Source organism: Podospora pseudopauciseta, chromosome 4 (assembly GCF_035222475.1).
Source record: "Podospora pseudopauciseta strain CBS 411.78 chromosome 4, whole genome shotgun sequence".
NCBI lineage: Eukaryota > Fungi > Ascomycota > Sordariomycetes > Sordariales > Podosporaceae > Podospora > Podospora pseudopauciseta.
Genome location: NC_085894.1, coordinates 2,198,916 through 2,216,744, shown reverse-complemented (window position 1 = coordinate 2,216,744; position 17,829 = coordinate 2,198,916). Strand labels below are relative to the sequence as shown.

The 17,829-nt window shown below is 53.5% G+C and overlaps 6 protein-coding genes and 1 non-coding gene across 7 annotated transcripts; 2 read left to right on the top strand and 5 right to left on the bottom strand.

Moving 5' to 3' along the window:
* Window positions 1-420: 420 nt before the first annotated feature.
* On the top strand, window positions 421-3,699 carry QC763_409180 (uncharacterized protein; the record flags this gene model as incomplete). The annotated part of the gene is made up of 1 exon (XM_062912543.1): window positions 421-3,699. One exon carries the CDS (start codon window positions 421-423, stop codon window positions 3,697-3,699), a length of 3,279 nt encoding a protein of 1,092 aa, XP_062765805.1.
* A 49-nt stretch (window positions 3,700-3,748) lies between these two features.
* On the bottom strand, window positions 3,749-5,113 carry EFM7 (Protein N-terminal and lysine N-methyltransferase efm7). The gene is made up of 2 exons (XM_062912544.1): window positions 4,669-5,113; window positions 3,749-4,608 (listed from the first exon to the last, which is right to left on the bottom strand). Exons 1-2 carry the CDS (start codon window positions 4,848-4,850, stop codon window positions 3,996-3,998), a joined length of 795 nt encoding a protein of 264 aa, XP_062765804.1. The 5' UTR covers window positions 4,851-5,113; the 3' UTR covers window positions 3,749-3,995.
* Window positions 5,114-5,415: 302 nt separating this feature from the next.
* QC763_409200 (uncharacterized protein) lies at window positions 5,416-8,933 on the bottom strand (the record flags this gene model as incomplete). The annotated part of the gene is made up of 3 exons (XM_062912545.1): window positions 7,880-8,933; window positions 6,843-7,827; window positions 5,416-6,793 (listed from the first exon to the last, which is right to left on the bottom strand). The coding sequence occupies exons 1-3, from the start codon at window positions 8,196-8,198 to the stop codon at window positions 5,416-5,418; spliced, it is 2,682 nt and encodes an 893-aa protein (XP_062765803.1). The 5' UTR covers window positions 8,199-8,933.
* Window positions 8,902-8,973, bottom strand: QC763_0066610. Its single transcript has one exon. It is a non-coding gene; the product is annotated as a tRNA-Gly (tRNA).
* Window positions 8,974-9,120: 147 nt separating this feature from the next.
* Window positions 9,121-11,396, top strand: QC763_409220 (uncharacterized protein). The gene is made up of 2 exons (XM_062912546.1): window positions 9,121-10,794; window positions 10,862-11,396. Exons 1-2 carry the CDS (start codon window positions 9,410-9,412, stop codon window positions 11,133-11,135), a joined length of 1,659 nt encoding a protein of 552 aa, XP_062765802.1. The 5' UTR covers window positions 9,121-9,409; the 3' UTR covers window positions 11,136-11,396.
* Window positions 11,397-11,574: 178 nt separating this feature from the next.
* Window positions 11,575-13,108, bottom strand: RRD1 (Serine/threonine-protein phosphatase 2A activator 1; the record flags this gene model as incomplete). Its single annotated transcript, XM_062912547.1, has 2 exons — window positions 11,575-12,409; window positions 12,744-13,108. The coding sequence occupies 2 exons, from the start codon at window positions 13,106-13,108 to the stop codon at window positions 11,575-11,577; spliced, it is 1,200 nt and encodes a 399-aa protein (XP_062765801.1).
* A 391-nt stretch (window positions 13,109-13,499) lies between these two features.
* Window positions 13,500-17,542, bottom strand: HUL5 (ubiquitin-protein ligase (E3); the record flags this gene model as incomplete). Its single annotated transcript, XM_062912548.1, has 2 exons — window positions 16,265-17,542; window positions 13,500-16,207 (listed from the first exon to the last, which is right to left on the bottom strand). The coding sequence occupies exons 1-2, from the start codon at window positions 16,941-16,943 to the stop codon at window positions 13,500-13,502; spliced, it is 3,387 nt and encodes a 1,128-aa protein (XP_062765800.1). The 5' UTR covers window positions 16,944-17,542.
* Between the last annotated feature and the right edge of the window lie 287 nt (window positions 17,543-17,829).

Here is a 17,829-nt window from a genome sequence, read left to right as displayed (position 1 = left end):
CACAATCTAGGCTCTGACACTTCCCTTCCCCACAACCTTTGGGTCTCGACATATTTTGGACATTGTTCCTACTGGCCCCCCTCCCCCGAGTCCTGGCGGGCTTTCGATGAGGTAGGTACCTTACCACTTTTCCCTATTCCAAACCCACTGGTGGCAAACAAAATTGAGCAGCTGATAACCAGAGACCACTTTGCGACAGAAACCTGAGCTCCAACTCAGCGGTCCGCCAACAAAACAAACCCGCGCCCGAGACTGACAGCAGCCAGGGCGAGACTACAACTGCGGCTGCCGACCAAAAAAAAGACACGAGCAGAGCCCATGCAAAGCTTTTACGACCTGATCCAGCCAGCAACGATCAGCTAGTCCCCTTCACCAACCACCACAACAACTACAACCCTCACCACCAACTTGACCGCAAAAATGGTCCGCCCCGCGAGAAAAGCGTCCTTCAGCGACGATGACCTCGAGTTCCTCAGCTCCCAAGCAGAAAACATGTCCATCGGCCCAACCGAAACCCCCGCCCGCCGGGCCCAACCAACCTTTGGCACCAACACCTTCAACACTCCCGCCCGACGACCCGCCGGTGGTCAATCCGTCTTCGCAAACAGCAACAACAACTTCAACACCCCCGGCACAGTAATTGACCTAACCGACAGCCCCGCCGCGCCTGCAGCCCCAACCCCAGTCCCAACATTTGGCCACCCAACCCAGCTCCCCTCCCGCTTCGGCCCCAAAAACAAGAACTCAGACCACCTCTTCATCCAACGCAAAACCCGGCCCGAATTCCACGCGGATCTGTATAGAAACTCTGGTCCGCTCAAACCAAAAAATGTGCCTCCCAAGAAGCCGGAGCTGCCAATGTTTAGCTCGCTGAGTGAAGAGGCTCAGCCGGTGTATCAATACACCAAGCCTGGCGGGGGTGGTGGTTATGGGGACACGACGTTTTATACCGATCCCGCCAAGGCGAATGCCGATCTCAAGGCTTTGCTAGAGGGGGGGATGGAAGATGAGGAAGAGGAAGATGATGCCCCTCCTAAAAACAAGGAGGAAAAGAAGACAGCAGGGCCAGAAGAAAAAGAACCCGAAGAGGGAGTCCAGGAAGATGGTACCCTGGCCGGTATTAAAGTCAAGCTCTTACCTCACCAGGTTGTTGGTGTCAAATGGATGAAGAACCGGGAACTGGGACCGCTGAAGAAGGGACGGGTGCCAAAGGGGGGAATTCTGGCGGATGATATGGGGTTGGGGAAGACGCTGCAGAGCATATCGCTCATTGTGTCGAACCCCATGCCGGAAGAAGGAGGGAAGGGGTGGAAGACGCATTTTTCCGAGGTGAAGAGGGGGACGCTGGTGGTGGCGCCGCTGGCGTTGATTAGGCAGTGGGAGACCGAGATCAAGGAAAAGGTTGACGGGGAGGTGTTGGGGTTGAAGGTTTGTGTGCACCATGGGCCGAACAGGACCAAGGATGCGAAACAACTGGCAAAATTTGACGTGGTGATTACGACGTATCAGATTTTGGTGTCGGAGCACGGGAACAGTCACCCGGACCCGGCCAAGAGCCCGCAGGTAGGGTGTTTTGGGGTGTATTGGTATCGCGTTATTCTGGATGAGGCGCACAGCATCAAGAATAGGAATGCAAAGGCGACCAAGGCGTGCTGTGGGTTGAGGGCGGAGTACAGGTGGTGCTTGACGGGGACGCCGATGCAGAATAATCTGGATGAGCTGCAGAGCTTGGTGCACTTTTTGAGGGTGCCGCCTTATGATGAGCTGGGGGAGTGGAGGAAGGATATTGATGGGCCGATGAAGCAGGGGAAGGGGCATGTGGCGATCAAGAGGTTGCATAATCTGCTGAGGTGTTTTATGAAGAGGAGGACGAAGGAGATTTTGAAGGAGGAGGGGGCGTTGGTTGCTGGGGGGAAGAAGGCGTTGGATGCTATGAAGGCGAAGATGGAGGAGGAGAGGGGTGGGGATGGGGAGGAGAGGGAGATGCCGAAGCCGGCGTTCAAGATCACAGAAAGGAAAGTTGTGACGGTGGAGACCAAGTTTTCCGAGGCGGAGAGGGAGTTTTATGATGCGTTGGAGGCGAGGGCGGATAAGAGTTTGGAGAAGATGATGAAGGGGAGGATTGACTATGCGAATGCGTTGGTGTTGCTTTTGAGGCTGAGGCAGGCTTGCAATCATCCTAGGTTGACGGACACGAAGCTGGAGAAGGATCAGGAGGCGCTGGCGGTGGATTCGACTGCTCAGCTGAAGGGGAAGGCTGGGGATGACTTGGATGATTTGGCGGATGCGTTTGGGGGGATGGGGATTCGGACGAGGAAGTGCGAGATGTGTCTGAGTGAGTTGAGCAAGAAGGAGATGGGGAGCGGGCAGGTGAAGTGCTCGGATTGCATTGATAGTATGCAAAAGGTTATCAGTGAGAGTCCGAGCAAAAAGAAAAAGAAGAAGGATGGGAGGAGGGTCAGTGTGGTGAAGGAGGAGATCAAGATCGAGAAGGTGGCGGCGAGCAAGAAGAGATCAAAAGCGAGGAGGATTGTTGAGGACAGCGACGAGGAAGAGGAGGGGAGCTGGTTGGTGGATGAAGATCAACAGGGTGCTTTGAGACTTGGGAAGTGCGGGGGTTCAGAGGATGAGGATGCCGAGGGCGGTGGCGACGATATCGCTTCCGAGGACTCTGAGCACTCGTCTGAAGAAGATGACGATGACGAGAGCCAGCTCGACAGCTTCATTGTCAAGGATGACTCTCAGGCTGACGTCCACGGATCCGGGTCAGAGTCTGATTCCGGCTCGGAAGAGGATGAATCGTTCGTGTCGGTGTCTAGGGTATCGCAGTCACAAGTCGCATCCCAGGATACCGAAGGTTCTGGCGAAGACGAGGAAGAGATCTCCGCTTCTGAGTTGATCTCTTCGGACCCGGACGACGACTCAGACGATGACCTTCCCATCCGAAGACGATCCCGCCGTCCTGGCCAACAAGAACCAGAGTGGAAGAAGAAATCCAAGTCGGCCAAAAGTTCCGGAGGCATTACTCAATCCGCCAAGATTCGGGAGCTGCTCTCCATCCTGCGCAAGGAAGCCCACGAGCACAAGTTCATTGTCTTTTCGCAGTTCACCTCCATGCTGGACCTCATCGAGCCGTTTTTGCGCTCTCAGCCAGGCATGAAAGCCGTCCGCTACGACGGCAAGATGCCCAACGACGCTCGCGAAGCTGCCCTCAAGGCCCTCCGCACCGACCCTCACACCCGCATCCTGCTCTGCTCTCTCAAGTGCGGCTCCCTCGGTCTCAATTTGACGGCCGCCACCCGCGTCATCATTGTTGAGCCGTTCTGGAACCCGTTTGTGGAGGAGCAGGCTATCGATCGAGTCCACAGACTGACGCAGACGGTGGACGTGATTGTGTATAAACTTACTGTTCAGGATACAGTCGAGGCTAGGATACTGGAGCTGCAGAACAAGAAGAGGATGCTGGCGGAGGCGACGATTGAGGGTGGGATGAGGAAGAAGGGGAAGAACCAGCTGAAACTGGGCTTGCAGGAGATTTTGGATCTGTTCAAGCATGATGCTCGGGCGAGCTTGGGGGTGGATGGGCTGGAGGGGAATGATGGGAGGAATGTGGTGAGGGATGTGGGCGAGTTTGTTGGTGGGAAACACGGGGTGAGGAGGCCGAGGAAGGAGCATGATGTTTATGGGAGGAGGTGGTAGGTGGAGGGGATGGGAAATGGGCGAATGTGTATGGGTTGGATTGGGGGGCATGGAATGGGAAGGGTTATGATGAATGAATTTGTGCGCATAGCTTTGAGTGTTGATATATACATTGTATGTGTCTTGTTCACCCCGTTGGGGTTGGTCACATATTGTTGACCCAAGAATTGTCTTGATGTATGTGGTATTCATGATCCTCACACGTCCTACCCCTCTCTCACTCGGCCTGTCATTCAATTATTTATTTTTTTATTTTTCCAACTATACCACTTGCACCTCTTCATTTTCTCATCCCCTCACGCAACCCACTCCTTCTCAGGCCAACTAACTACCCACCCCGTAACCGTCTTGAGGATCTCCTCGTCCCCCGGATCCTCCTCAAAAAGCTTCTTGTCCATCTTCTTTTCCAAGATTTGTTCCACCTCGAACCCATCCTCCCTGCACAGGTCAAAAAACTTGAGATCCTTCTCCCTCAGCCAGGGGCGGTAGCTGCAAAAGACGACATAGGCTTTTGCTTCTCTTGTGCGCTTGAGAGTCTCCCTGATGGTCTTGATCATATTGCCGTGCTCGGAGTGTCTGAAGAGCAAATCGGCGAGGATGAGGACGTCGAACCCGTTAGGAGAGTGACGGAGGAGGGTGGAAGGGGAGGCGCCCCAGACAAAACCGTCAGCGACGATGTTGAGCTCGTCGTTGTCGTGAGGGAGGAGGTGGCACCCGTCAATGTTTTTTTGTATGGTGGCGATGAGGTCCGGGTCGGGGAAGTCAGTGCAGACGACGAGGGAAGCGCCCAGCATGGAGGCCACGAGGGAGGGGAGGCCGGCGCCGGCGCCGAGTTCGCAGACTGTGCGGTTTTTCACCGTGGTGGTGGGGGTTGATTCGAAAAGTTGGGATATGACTCTTGAGCCATTCCTAGGTGAACCAAGTGTCAGAAATGGTTTGTGTGAATGAGAACAAGGGAGGGGGGGTTACCATAGGTGGTGGGCTTCGAGGGGGGAGTGCCCGACGAGGTGGAGGGTTATGATCTCCCCCGTCGCGGTAGTGTAAGTCTCTGTTGTTGGTGGGGGGGAGGGAGGGTAGTAATCTGTTGGCTCGGAAAACAACCCAAGCTCTCCGCCGCCGCCTGACTCGTTGTCTGAGTCGTGGGTTGACATTTTTGTTTTGGTCTGTGGTTGGTGAACGTGAAAAAAAAAAAATGAAAAAAAAAAGAAAAAAGAAAAAAAAAAGAGTGGTGATGATATTTCTTGGTGTTGAGGGGTAGTAAGTTTTTTGATGAAGGAGGGGTAGAAAAATGTCCCGTCTCACACAAAAAACTTTGCCAATGTTGCGCAGGGTGAGATATTGTGAGCTATCACTCAAAAAACCAGGGATTGCAGAATTGTGAAACTTATTCTCATAGTAAAAGTTTGAGCGTGAAATCATGGATTTTGTGATACATAAAATTAGGCAAAAAAACTGCTGGCTTGGAGAGATGGAGCACATCATGTGACCACCCCGATTGTCACCACTTTCCTGGGGCCTCTTGATTATCTCGAAAGGCCTGTTGATATGTGTTTAATGCCTGGTGATATGCGTTTAAGGCTTGGTGATATGTGTATAAGGCCTATCGAAGCGTTTTTAGTCACCGACACTTTGAAGATGCACTTTACTTGTACCTCCAGCATTTATTTCTTCTGCTGCCCTATATACATCCCCAACACCAAAACCACAAGAAAAAAACTATCTCCCCCTCCTCCCCGCCTGCCTCTCCTCCTCCTCCGCATCCACCCCCTCCACCCCCTTATTCCCATCCCAATCCCCAAAATCCTCATCACCATACCAACTAGGCGGCCTACCCTCCTCCCCCCTCCCCCACTCCTTCCCTTCCTCCTCGCCCACCACAAACTCGAGGATGCCTCCCTTGATGAAAAACTCATGCGTGATCCAGTTCCTGGTGTATCTCCTCCCGTTTAGGGTGGCAGATTGGATGTATATCCTCCTCCCCTCCGGATCAAAGTTCTTGACCCTGATCACCGCCCACTTGTTTCCCCCCGACTTCGCCTTGATCTTCACCTCCCTAAAAAACGGGGGCGTGAGCAGGTAGACGTCTTGTCCTGCAACGGGGAAAAACCCCATCATTGCAAACGCCGAGAATGCACCCATGGCACAGTCGTCGTTACCCGGGATGCCGTTTACTGAACTGTTGAACAGCGAAGGGATGTAAGAGCGCGCCCAGTAAGAAGATATCGCTGGTCGCCCGGCATAATGGAATTGAAAAACAGGTAAAAAACCCTGTTCATTCCCCATGTACGAAATCCCGCTCGTGTGGAAGTAATTCAACCTCTCCACAAACGCGTCCGGCCCCCCCATAAGCGTGATCAAGCTGTCCATGTCTTGCGGGACAAAGAATGAGTACAGCCACGGTGAGCCCTCGTAGGAGCTGAGATGAGTGTCGTAGTAGCAGATGTGCATGTTGTGCACCGGGGAGCAAGCTCGGGTGTTTTCATAGCGGAACGAGCCGTCTAGTTTGCGCGGTTGCATGAACCCCTTGAACTTTGTCTTGAGCACCGGACCGTCTGGGTCTTCCCGGTAGAGGTCAGCCTGTTCCGGGTTCCAGTAGTTTCTCCAGTTGGAGCCGCGCTGGTGGTATTTTTTGGCGTCTGCGTCGTGGCCAAGGCCGGAGGCGAGGAGAGAGATGGCAAAGTCATCGTAGGCGTATTCCACACCGCGGGAAATGGAGCGGGACATTGGGCCTGTGCCGTTGGTGTCGATGTCATCCCAGGGGATGTACCCCAGTTTATGCCAGCTTTCCAAGTTGCCTCTGCCCTCGACACCCCACATTTGGGGCTCTTCTTCGGCGTCGGAGAGGACGGCTTTGTAGGCGGTGTCCCAGTCGATGTTGTCGGTGAGGTTCTTGACAAAGGCGTCAGCGAGGACGATGTCGGCGTTGCTGCCGCCTTGGGTGTAGCCTTTGCTGAAGGACATGCGGCAGTCGGGGAGTTTTCCTTCGTGGCGGTAGATGTCGATAAGGGCGCGGATCATGTCTGTCTGGGCTGGGGGGTCGATGATGGTCAGAAGGGGGTGCTGGGCTCGGAAGGAGTCCCAGATGCAGTAGAATCTGCGGCATGTTAGTCGTCCTGCATCTGCTGTCTTAGGCAAAGACTTACGAGTCAAAGTATGGCTCGGTGGAATTATTCCACAGCTGATTCTCCCCCGTATAATTCTGTGGCGACAGCAATGTCCTGTACAACCCCGACCAGAAAGTGGTCAGCATATCCTCACTCACCCCCGTCCCATCCACCTCAACCACCTCCAGCTTCTTCCTCCACTCCTTTCTCGCCTGGCTCTCCACCCTCTCAAAGTTGTAGTCCGCAATCTCTCTCTCAGCATTGTCACAAGCTTGATCCACGCTGATAAAAGACACACCCACCCTAGCCATAATCTCATGGTTGTTCTCAACCGGTTTTTCAAACTGAATCCAGGCACCGGCTGAGCCAGAGGGGATGTAAAAGCCATTACCGACCCCGTCCAGAAAGTTGACTCCTTCAGTGGCATTATTACTGATAAACGTCCCCGTCTTTCTAATGGCAGCACCTTTGAAGTCGGCACAGAAAAAGGCGTTGTATCTTCCCGCTCCGAAAGAAGGCTGATACTGTCCTTCACCGACGATACGTCCAGAATGATTGTACACCTGGATCCCGCCCGTTGACCTGCTGTTCATCAGATCAACCAAATCAACAAGGATAATAGGCGAGTAAGTGATATCGACATCCTTCTTCCTGAGCGGGTCGTCGCTCTTCAACGTGAGGGTGTCGTTTCCTGGGAAGGAAAAGCGGTACAGAGCTGTGTGTTCAGTGACTGTCATCTCTGCACGCACATGGTTGGTGAGGTTGAGGCTGAAATATCCTGGGGCGGCAAAGGCGGAGCCGTTGACTCTGGCGATGGGGCGGTCCATGAGGGAGTAGACGCATTGCTTGTGATCATCCTCTGGGCAGCCTGCATGGACGAAAAGGGGAAAGTTACCCATGGATGGCTGGCCGCCTGTCCCAGAGTCGTGCATATGTGAGAAGCCGAGGATCTCGCTGTTGTCGGACACGAAGCCGGCGGCGTTTTCAGCGTGGCTGTTTGTGTCAGCGACTGCTTTGGCCATGCCTAGAGCTGGTGTTAATGATGGGGCCTAGGAACGATGAGAAGAAGGGCTAACCATAGGGCAGTGATGCTCCAGGAAAAACATGACCACCATTCGTCGTCCCGATCAAGGGATCAACATATCGCAATATATCAACCTTGTGTCCACCCCCATAAGGTCCAGCAGCCTCGGGAGATATCAAGAAAAACAACAATGTCCCGCCCATACCCAAGTGCATCCTCGGTATCAGATACAAGAAACTGATAAACACCAACCCGTACACCAAAAAGCGACTCCTCCGGGGCATCCCCCTAAAACGTAACGGAGCAGCCGCCATGCTGAACGGCTTGCGAAATGGTGAGCTCTCTTCAGCTCTCCTCATCTTTGATTCCATAAAGATACCGCAACCTGTTAACTCCCCCTTGATATCCTGAAATCGAGTTGGTAAGCAATCAATGCCGCAAGCACATCGTGTTGTTTGTCGTTGACATCAAAACAGCGTCATAGTCAGATGAGAAAAGGCCGAAACAAAACAAACAGAGACGGTCCTCATGATACACTCATGATGGCAAGCTCAAGAAAAAGACCCTTCAAAAGGCCACTTGACAAGACGTCCAAGAGTCTGCTTTGCAGGAGCTTGTCCTCCCGCCTCTCAAACCGCCCCCAAGACCCCAGACAGTGGCAGCCAAGCCAATACAGGGGACGCCCTGCAGATTATCCGATGCCAAGTTCTGCAAGGATGCCGATAATCCGCCGTCCAGAACGAGCCGCCCCCGGAAAATGCACAGAAGATTTCCCGTGTGGATGATGCGGGGTTGATCATGGCATTTGTTCTTGGAAGAGGGGAGGGGAGAGCTGTCAATTGTGGCGTGTATCGTGTGCTCTTGTGAAACAAAAATAGAAGGAAAATGGGTCGAAAATGTGTGTAGATGCAAGAAAATGGAGGGGTTCTCTGTCCCAAAGCAACATGTCATCTCAACCTTGAACCTCACCGCCAAGCCATCCCAAAAATCATCCAAAAATGGTAGGGGCTCAAGGAAACAAAAGTTATTGGTAACTACTCACACTGTAGTTGACAGCAGAGAAGTGTCCTTGAATGCGGCCATCGGGAATCGAACCCGACTCTAATGCTTGGAAGGCATTAATGCTAACCACTACACCATGGCCGCTTGTTGTTGGATGCAAGTGAGAGTGGAATCTGACTTGACGTGGCCACCCACTATGCCTCAACGGCCACGATGTCAGCCTGCAGGAACACATGTCAGTGACAGTGTGTTTTTGTGCGGTTACACACAGTGCAACATATTCCCCTCCACCATCTTTTCTTCAGCTTCCCCAAATCAGGTGCTCTCCCGCAAAGCCAAGAGGTTCTTCATTCAGCCAGATCTTTTTCCGCTGTCATGTCGTCCACGGAACGCAACTGCCGCCCGCTGCAGAGCTGAATTGGGGTCTATGTCTCTGAAAATATCCCAATACTCTAGATGATGTTCCCTTGCATAACCTGGGCATTCTTATCATTGACATTTATGCTAGTCCACCCCCAAGTGTAGCTCACGCGAATGTTCAAGTGAACATGTCTTTCTTCTATCGTCTGTTTGGCCCAAGATGAGGGCATCTATTCTCTTAGTTCATACTCTTGCTGTGCTTGCCCAAGCTCAACCACCCAGAGCTCAGCTCACCCTTGAACCAGAACCTCCAAGTTGCCCCGATTACTCTGGCTATTCCTCCACCCATCATGAACCAAAGTCAACAGGTCGTTACAAGCTCTCTTATCAAAGACCACGCCCATCATGTCGAACATTTACCCTCCCAGAGGTGGAAGATACCATCATCTCCATGAAACAAGTCATCAAAGACCCAGACTTGTTCCGTCTGTTTGAGAATTGCTTCCCCAACACCCTCGACACAGCCATAACCTGGAAGGGACTCAGCTGGAGGAATGCCTCCAGCTATCTCCCCACAGACATCAACAGCCCAGACCCAACCCCCAAGCCGACAGGAAACAACGACCCAGAAGAAGAACTCACCTTCATAACCACTGGCGACATCCCCGCCATGTGGCTCCGCGACTCAGCCCACCAACTAACCTCCTATTCCCCCCTCCTCACCCCCTCCAACTCCACCTCCTCCCTCGCCTCCCTCTACCGCGGCCTCATCAACCTCCAGGCCCGCTACATCCTCACAGCCCCCCACTGCAACGCCTTCCTCGCCCCCCCAGAATCCCTCATCCCCCCTCCCCAGTCAGACGACTCCCCAACCGATCACATCTACCCACCCCTCCCCTCCTCACCAGGCTCCCCCAAAACCGTCCACGAATGTAAATACGAACTCGACTCCCTAGCCTCCTTCCTCTCCCTCATCCACACCTACCTCACCCAAACCTCCGACACCCCCTTCCTCACCACCTCCCTCAACCTCCTCCCCGCCCTCAAGAGAATCCTCTCGATCACCACCGACCTCCAAACCGGAACTTACTCCCGCACCGGCACGGTGTCCTACGCCCCCTACCAATTCCAACGCCTAACCACAACCTCAACCGAAACCCTCCCCAACGCCGGCTCCGGTCCGCCTTTTCACTCTGGTACCAACCTAGTCAGGAGTGCCTTCCGCCCTAGCGATGACGCGTGTACCTACCAGGGTTTCATCCCCGGAAACATGATGTTCTCCTCCTACCTCTCCCTCCTATCCCCATACATCTCCCCCATCTCCCCCTCAACATCCAAAAAAATATCCAAGTTGGCAGCGGAGATCAGAGCCGGGATAGAGGATCACGGGAGAATAGATCACAGACTGTACGGCAGGATCTACGCCTACGAAGTCGACGGCTATGGCTCCCACAGCCTGATGGACGACGCCAACATCCCCAGTTTACTCTCCGCCCCTTTGCTAGGCGGCTACCTCGACCGAAGAGACGAGACGTACCAGCGGACTAGGAGGTTTGCGCTGAGTCAGATGAACCCTTACTACATGTTTGGGCCGGTTTTGAATGCGTGAGTGTGCATATGAATCTCTGCTCCGGCGGTGTGACAGTTTTGTGGCTGACGAAACGAAAAACAGAACGGGAGGGCCACATATCGGTCCCGGGATGGCATGGCCCATGGGTCTCATCGTCCAGGCTCTCACCAGTGATGACGACGACGAGATTTACAGCTGTATCAAACAGCTCCTGTCGTCGACAGACGGGTTGGGTCTCATGCACGAGAGCGTCAACACTCACAGCGTCAGCGTCTGGACTCGTCACTGGTTCTCCTGGGCGAATGGGCTGTTTGGTCAGTTGATTCTTGATGTCAACAAACGGAAGCCGCATTTGCTAGCGAGGAGTTATCAATAACTTGTACATATTTAGAGAGAACCTACACGAAGCCCCCTATTTATCTTACCAACCCCCCCCAACCCTCCACTTAAAATAGGATTTAACTATATTGCAAAGCATGAATATTTAGAGTTGAAAGGTATATAATAGGCTCCAAAAGATAGTTAAAAGACGATAAAAGATGGTTATGAGGCTTTAAAAGATAGTTAAAGGGCTTAAAAGATAATTGAAAGGCTCTAAAAGATAGTTTGAAGGCTATTAAAAATAATTTAAAGGCCCTTGAAGACGAATTAAACGCTTATTATTTTTCTTTTAAGGCTTTTAACTATATTATAGGAAAGGTAAATTAATAGGTAGGGTGGGGGTACTGATGAGATAAATAAGGGGCTCCGTAAGGTTCTCTCCATATTTAATCGGGTATCTCGTATACAGCATAACAAAACAACCTCTTTCATGCTCAGTCCTTCGCCCAAGGAGCCTTGGTGACACTAAACTGATTCCCCCCAACCCTATCTTGCATCCCCCCTCCCCGCGGAAAACTCGTCTGCTCCATCGGTCCAGTATTCGGTATCCCGCCCCTCGGCGTCGGCACCTGTCCTCTCCCTGGAAGCCCAGTCGGCGTCCCCATCCCAGGTTGCCGCCCCGGAAACCCCGTCGGCGCCATCACCCCCCCATCCATCGGCCTAGGCATACTCACCTGCCCGCCAGATATGCCCCCCATAGCTCCCCTCGCCCACGGAGCCTTCGTCCCCACCTCCCCTCCGCCCTGCCCCAAACTCTGTGCTTGATTTTGCACCGGCTGACTCTGCAAATGCACACTCCTCTCCCCGACCATCTCCGGGTCCACCTCCCACGCCCACAACCCCCCAAACCCAAAATGCTGCACCACCGGAAACTTCCCCAGCACCTCGGCCCGATACATCTTCACCATCCCCTTATTAATCTTCCCCCACCCATCCTTAATCCCACTAATATCAAACAGCATCGGGCTATGCTCCCAAAAAGGCCCCCTCTTCACATCGTAGATGAACCCAATCGCCCCAAAGTACATATTACTCCTTCTGTAATCCTCCACCGTCTGTTTATCAACCGCACTCGCCGGCTTCGGCGCCCCCGGACATGACCCCTCCACCGGCGTAGCCTCCGTCCTACTCCCCAAAATCGGTTTCGTAAACTGCGCCGACCCAAAAATATAAGGCACAAAACTGTGGTCATCCAACCCCCACACCCCATGCGATCCCGCCGGTTCAAGCGTGTAAGTCGTTATCAACTTCCTCACCACCTCCAAATACCTATTTCACGTTAGCCTCTCCTGCCGTTCTTATTCTCAAGACAAAAACATACATCTCGACAACCCCAATCACAACCTCCCTCTCCCTTTCCCCTTCTTTTTCCTCCCCCCCCCCGAAAAACCCCACCTTCCACAACCCGCCCAGAAACGCCAAAAAGCTCAGCTCATGGCCCGTTCCATAGTCAAGTCGTCCTTTATCCCCCCAAGCACCCATGAAATACCCCCTCAACTCCTCCTTCACCCCCCCATCTACCTCCAAACCCAACCCATCAATCCACCCCTGAATCCTCTCCCCCAATTTCCCATGCCAGACCCTACAAGCCCCATTCCCAAACCTCCTGTTCTTGTTCTCCTCGGGTGGTGCTTCCAAAATCAACTCCTCGCACCCCCCCAACATTTCCCTTAACCTTCTCACCGGCTCGCTCCACTCTCTTCTCCCCGGTTCCAGCGGAAAACACACCGGTCTCGCAGTATCGGGCGACAGTCTCGGAATAAGCGAGTGATTCAACTGCATAATCCACACCATCAACTCTTTATACGCCCTCGACGTCAGGAAAAACGACACGTCAGCCCCAGAGTTGATCCTCTTTTGCAGGGGCCCAAATGCTTTCTTGGAGAGCTCGTCAGAGGTAAGGATGGGTAGCCTGTGGAGGGAGACTGCTCCTGTAGCTGAGGGAGGAGGGGGTGGTGGTGGTTCCATTTTTTGTGGTCGGTTGTTGAAGAGTTTTGTCAAAATATTAAATAAAACAGAGTGTCAAGTCGTTCGACAAAAGTCTTGTTATGTTCCAGTTTGAAATGTCAAGCTAGGAAAGGAATAAAAGTCGGGCTGAGACATGCAAGCAGCAAGCGGCGAGCGGAAGCTAAAGGTGGGGTCAATAGGGGACTACCCCGCTGTCGTCATTGGTGGAGCCTGTCAACCGCTGCGCAAGGTGGGGCACATCCCATAGCTAGTATCAAGTCCCGTCACTCAGGGGCTCACGCAACCTCCATGATATCCTCATATACAACCTCATGCCATTCCCACAATATTCTAACAATCCTCTAAATATATCCGCTTCCAGTCCCCCCTCCTTCCCCATCGCTCAACTCAATCAACTCAAATCAAACCCCGCCCCACTCTTCACCGCATACAACAACTTCTCCCTCAACACCCCCTTCCGACTATACCTCGGCAGCTTCAACAAATTGATACACGTACTCGCGCTCGGCAGCCTGTCCTCATCCTGCCCCCCATACCCAATCGTGAACCTCGGAAAAAGCTGGCTGAACCCCAGCAGCGGCGCCCTCGGCGTGCTCGTCACATACTGCAGCACCTCCCTCCTCTCCTCGTCCCCAAACTCCTCCATTACCTCCCAAAACAGCTTCACCGTCTCGTGCTCCTGACCGTCGTCCCCAATCTGGTAAGGCCCGCTGTACACCGTGTTCCTCCTCAAATCATCCACATCGATCGCTCCGCTGTCCCCGCCCACCAGCCGCTGAAGCTCGTTCTGGTTGAACATGCTCAGCCACCCCGGCTCAATCACCATCTTGAGACCCTTAAGGAAAGCCTGCGTCTGCGCAAAAGGTTGCAGGGCGAGCTTGTACTTGGCCAGCTGGACAATGTACTTTAACCTGTTCCCCTTCGTGACGGGAATGTTATTGCCGTTGGGGCAGAGCGGTCGAGAGACAATATTGGGCTGCTTATCCTCTGGCGTTGAAATGTCGACATCCAGGGCAAAGTTCAAGCCCATGTCGTCCACCTGGTCTTCGTTGTTCTTCAAGAACAGCAATCCCCGGTAGAGCTCTTCGTCCAGCTCTCTCAGATCATTCAGGCTGGCTTGTTTGGTATCCGCTGTCGTCCACTTGAGCAGGAAGAAACCGGCAAAAACGACATTGATGAGGATCCCCTCATACATGCATTTTCCAATGAGCCGTCCGGCGAATTCATACTGTCTGAGCAACTTGGTCCTGGTCTCAGACTCGCTGAGACCACGCTTCCTCGCCAAAGCCAACCACTGCTCGACTATCAGAGGGTTTGGGTAGTATGCGTTCTTGCTGTTGGCGACGAACAAGCTGGTGTCGGACAGCATCTCGGCAATCACACTTGTCAAGAACTCCTTCGTCACTCCGCCCCCGTCAATCCCCGCCTCTTGCATCCCCCATTGATCCAGAAAAGTAATCTGCACCGGCTCCTTGATTGCCTCTTCCAGCGGGTACAGACTTCCCTGCGCATCCCGGAACAAGCTCCCTCGCCTGATCAGGGCTTGGTGCCTCGCCAATGAGTTCCTGGTGGGATCAGCCTCCAGCATCATCATGCGCCAGCTGTCCGGGTCCGCATGGCCACTTCTCCTCCGCAGCTTGTCAAGAGTGATAAACTGCCGAAAGATCATCACCCGCTGGTCAAACGGAACCACAAACGGAAGATTCTTCAGAACCTCCAGTTTCGGTGCCACCTTGGCCCGGGCCTGTTCCCTCGCGGCTAGCTTCTGTCGCGCCTCAAGCAGCGCTTGTCGACCCACAGTCCGATGTGGTCCATGCCGCCAATCCCGTTCCTCTGGCTCATGCTCCTCCTCCTCACCCATCCCCTCATCTTCCTCCCCCTCAGCATGCCCAAGCGCCCTCTGCCGCTCCGCCTCCACCACGACCGCCTCCTTGAACCCAGCCATATCAAACTTCTCCGTCATCAACCAGTGGTCCTTGGGCAGAAAGGGTCTCCGAGAATCCCGCTCGTACAACCCCCTCATAGCCGCCAGGACCAACCCCCTCACCTTATCCAAACCCACCCCCGCCGTCACCACAAACATCGACGGCCTACTCAGACCCCTCAAATTCCTCGACGAAGCCCACGAAGCCAACAACTCAGCCATGTTGTAATAAAGCACAAACCCCAAGTGCTTCAGAAACAACGTCAGCTTCTTGACACTCTCCATGTCCAAGCCACTCGACCTCGTCCTCGGCAAATCCTCCCCAGCCGTTCCATTCCCCGGCTTGTCACCCTCCAGTATCGCAAAGAAGTCGGCATCATCCGTCACCTTGAGCACAAACACATAAAGCTCCAAAAACAGCAAAATTGTTCTCCACTGCTGATGCCACGAGTCATTTTCCCCATGCAGATTCGATGTCTGCGGCGCCGACTTGAGAATCCCCAACGCGGCTTCCGACTCGGACGCGATGCTTCTAAACACCGCCGTCCGCTTCATCACCTGCCATAAATATTCCAACGCAGGCACCCTACCCGTCCTTGTCGGAACATTCGAGTAGAACAGACGCATGCGAATTTCTTCGCTCGCGTTGGGGAAGCAGGATAGCAATGTCAGGACATAGCCAGCATAGGGACTAGCATCGCCAAGTGAGCTTGACTCGTGGCCTAGGGAAAATGGAGCAGAAGTCTCGAGCAGCCCAGTAATGGCCCTCGACGTTGTCAGCAAGGCTAGCTTACCCGAGACATACGCCGGCAGGGTCCCCTGAGCCACGTCATCCTCACCATCGAGCCCAGCATCGGCAACCGGTTCCGCTGCAAGCTGAATCTGGTCTGAAAGGACGGATAAAAGGGAGCAGAGGACGCCGAGGTAGCTGGCATGTACGTTTTGCTGCTGCTTTGCCTCTTGAAGTGCAATCAAGTGCGCCAAAAGCCATAGCAATCTAGCTCTGGGTACGTCTAACTGTGTGGCCTCAAACTTCTCAGAGGCGAGCGTATCCGAGAGGCGGTCTAGGTCGATATCGGCACAAAATAGGTAGAGGTTGCTCTCAAACATGTTCAAGTCTGGTGTTGCCAAGAAGTCAAAAGCAAAGGCATGATAGGCTTTGCTCAGGAATGCTTCTAGACGATTGTCAGTCAATCAGAATCGTGTTCTCAAGAGAATATGTAGCTTCTTACCTGGGAAGGTCCCCACTGATAGGGGTTTTGTGACCGCCTGGCTGAGCAGCGTAAACGGCTGCTGCAAGCTCGGGGCAAGGTTGCAGTAATTAGCCATCACCCTGTAATATTGATCGAGAACATGCCCAATAGCTTGTGGTCGAAGGTCCATAACTTCCAGAAGTACGGAGAGCACAACGTGGATATCAGGGCCCATATTTAATTCTTTCTGCAGTGCGCCTGTGAGCTTCCGAACAAGCCTGTCAAGTTGAAACCCTTCCGCTCCCTGGGACCGGAACAAATGGAGGCTCGAGTTGCAAAGATCGCGACAGAGCCACACCATTCGTCGACGGTCATTGTGGTTCTTACTTTGGAAGGACCTCAGCAGTAGGGGAAGTGCTTTGGCGGATCTCCTTTCGAGGTCGTTTTGGTTATGGTGGTACAGGTCGTCGATGGCGGCGCGATCTTGGGCCCTGAGATGTTGCCTAATCTGACTGCCCCGCCATACTCTCTGGATACGCTCAGCAGCCCTGAGCTTCTCCTTTTCTCTCTGCCTCTTTTCGCGTTCGGCTGCCGCTCTTGATACGGTGGTGGAGGCACCTAGTGTTGCCGGAGCGGCCCATGGATTATGTGCTGTGTTTCCACTGAGGTTGACGTTACGACGTCTCCCGGTCGACTGACCGGTGAAGGTAGAAAACATGGCTGTTGATGTTGCCCGAGACGGGAAGATCGAAGGAATGATGGGTGTATCGATCGGTTATTCAGCATAAAGGAGGGATGATGGGGTAGATGTAGGGCAACAGTCGTGGTGGGTTTGGTTTGTTGGAGAAAATTAGTAGGTTAGATAACTGCTATGCCGCTTCTCACGTCTTGGGAGCTCGAAATAAGGGCAGGTGCAGCGAGAAGTATGTAGTGTTGGTGAATAGGGATGCCGCCCCAGAGCTTCGAGAACGTTCCCACTCCGACCTGGAAATGCCGTTAAGGCACCACTAGGAGGCGGTCCTTGAGCGCCGAGCCACACCGACCGGAGATAACTAAATAGGTAGGCTGTGGCTGCAGGATCGACCAGTGGGAACTGGAGGGGAGTCTCAGCCTCGGGCAGCCCAGAGGTCTTTGAAAATGATTAAGATTCAGGTACCTACTCAAGTGCAGCGGGGTTGAGTGAAGCCGGAGCGGGAGGTCCAAGCCGGAGCTGATGTCACTGCTTCTTAGCTACTGCCCCCGGCAGACCCTGGATTACTCATGCTGCATTCTCAGAGGGCAGGAGCGCTGCTGCAGTGTGCATCTGCAACAGCGACGGGACCCTGAAAACCCTGATCGGATTTTTAACACCTTACCTATATAGGCACGGGCAAGGGAATGGAACACACTTCTACGGCGCACAGTATCTTGTAGCTTCTATTTTGCTGACACAGCATGACCTAGCTGCGCAAGACTGCCCTGCACAAGCCCCCGAGCTGTCAAGCCATCAAAATGGAAGGTGGGGGATGGGGCGTCTACCTACGAAATGCTGATTGAAGAGCCCCACTGATAACGATAAGGCGACAAGCCCCGCCACTTCTGCGGGAAAGAAAGTTTGAAGTGAA

Bases quoted from the DNA above. Each gene is read 5' to 3' on its own strand.
- QC763_409220 (XM_062912546.1), top strand. From the start codon at position 9,410: ATGAGGGCATCTATTCTCTTAGTTCATACTCTTGCTGTGCTTGCCCAA. The intron at 10,795-10,861 runs GTGAGTGTGCAT...AACGAAAAACAG, and splicing joins TTTGGGCCGGTTTTGAATGC to AACGGGAGGGCCACATATCG.
- EFM7 (XM_062912544.1), bottom strand. From the start codon at position 4,850: ATGTCAACCCACGACTCAGACAACGAGTCAGGCGGCGGCGGAGAGCTT. The intron at 4,609-4,668 runs GTAACCCCCCCT...TGGTTCACCTAG, and splicing joins CTCGAAGCCCACCACCTATG to GAATGGCTCAAGAGTCATAT.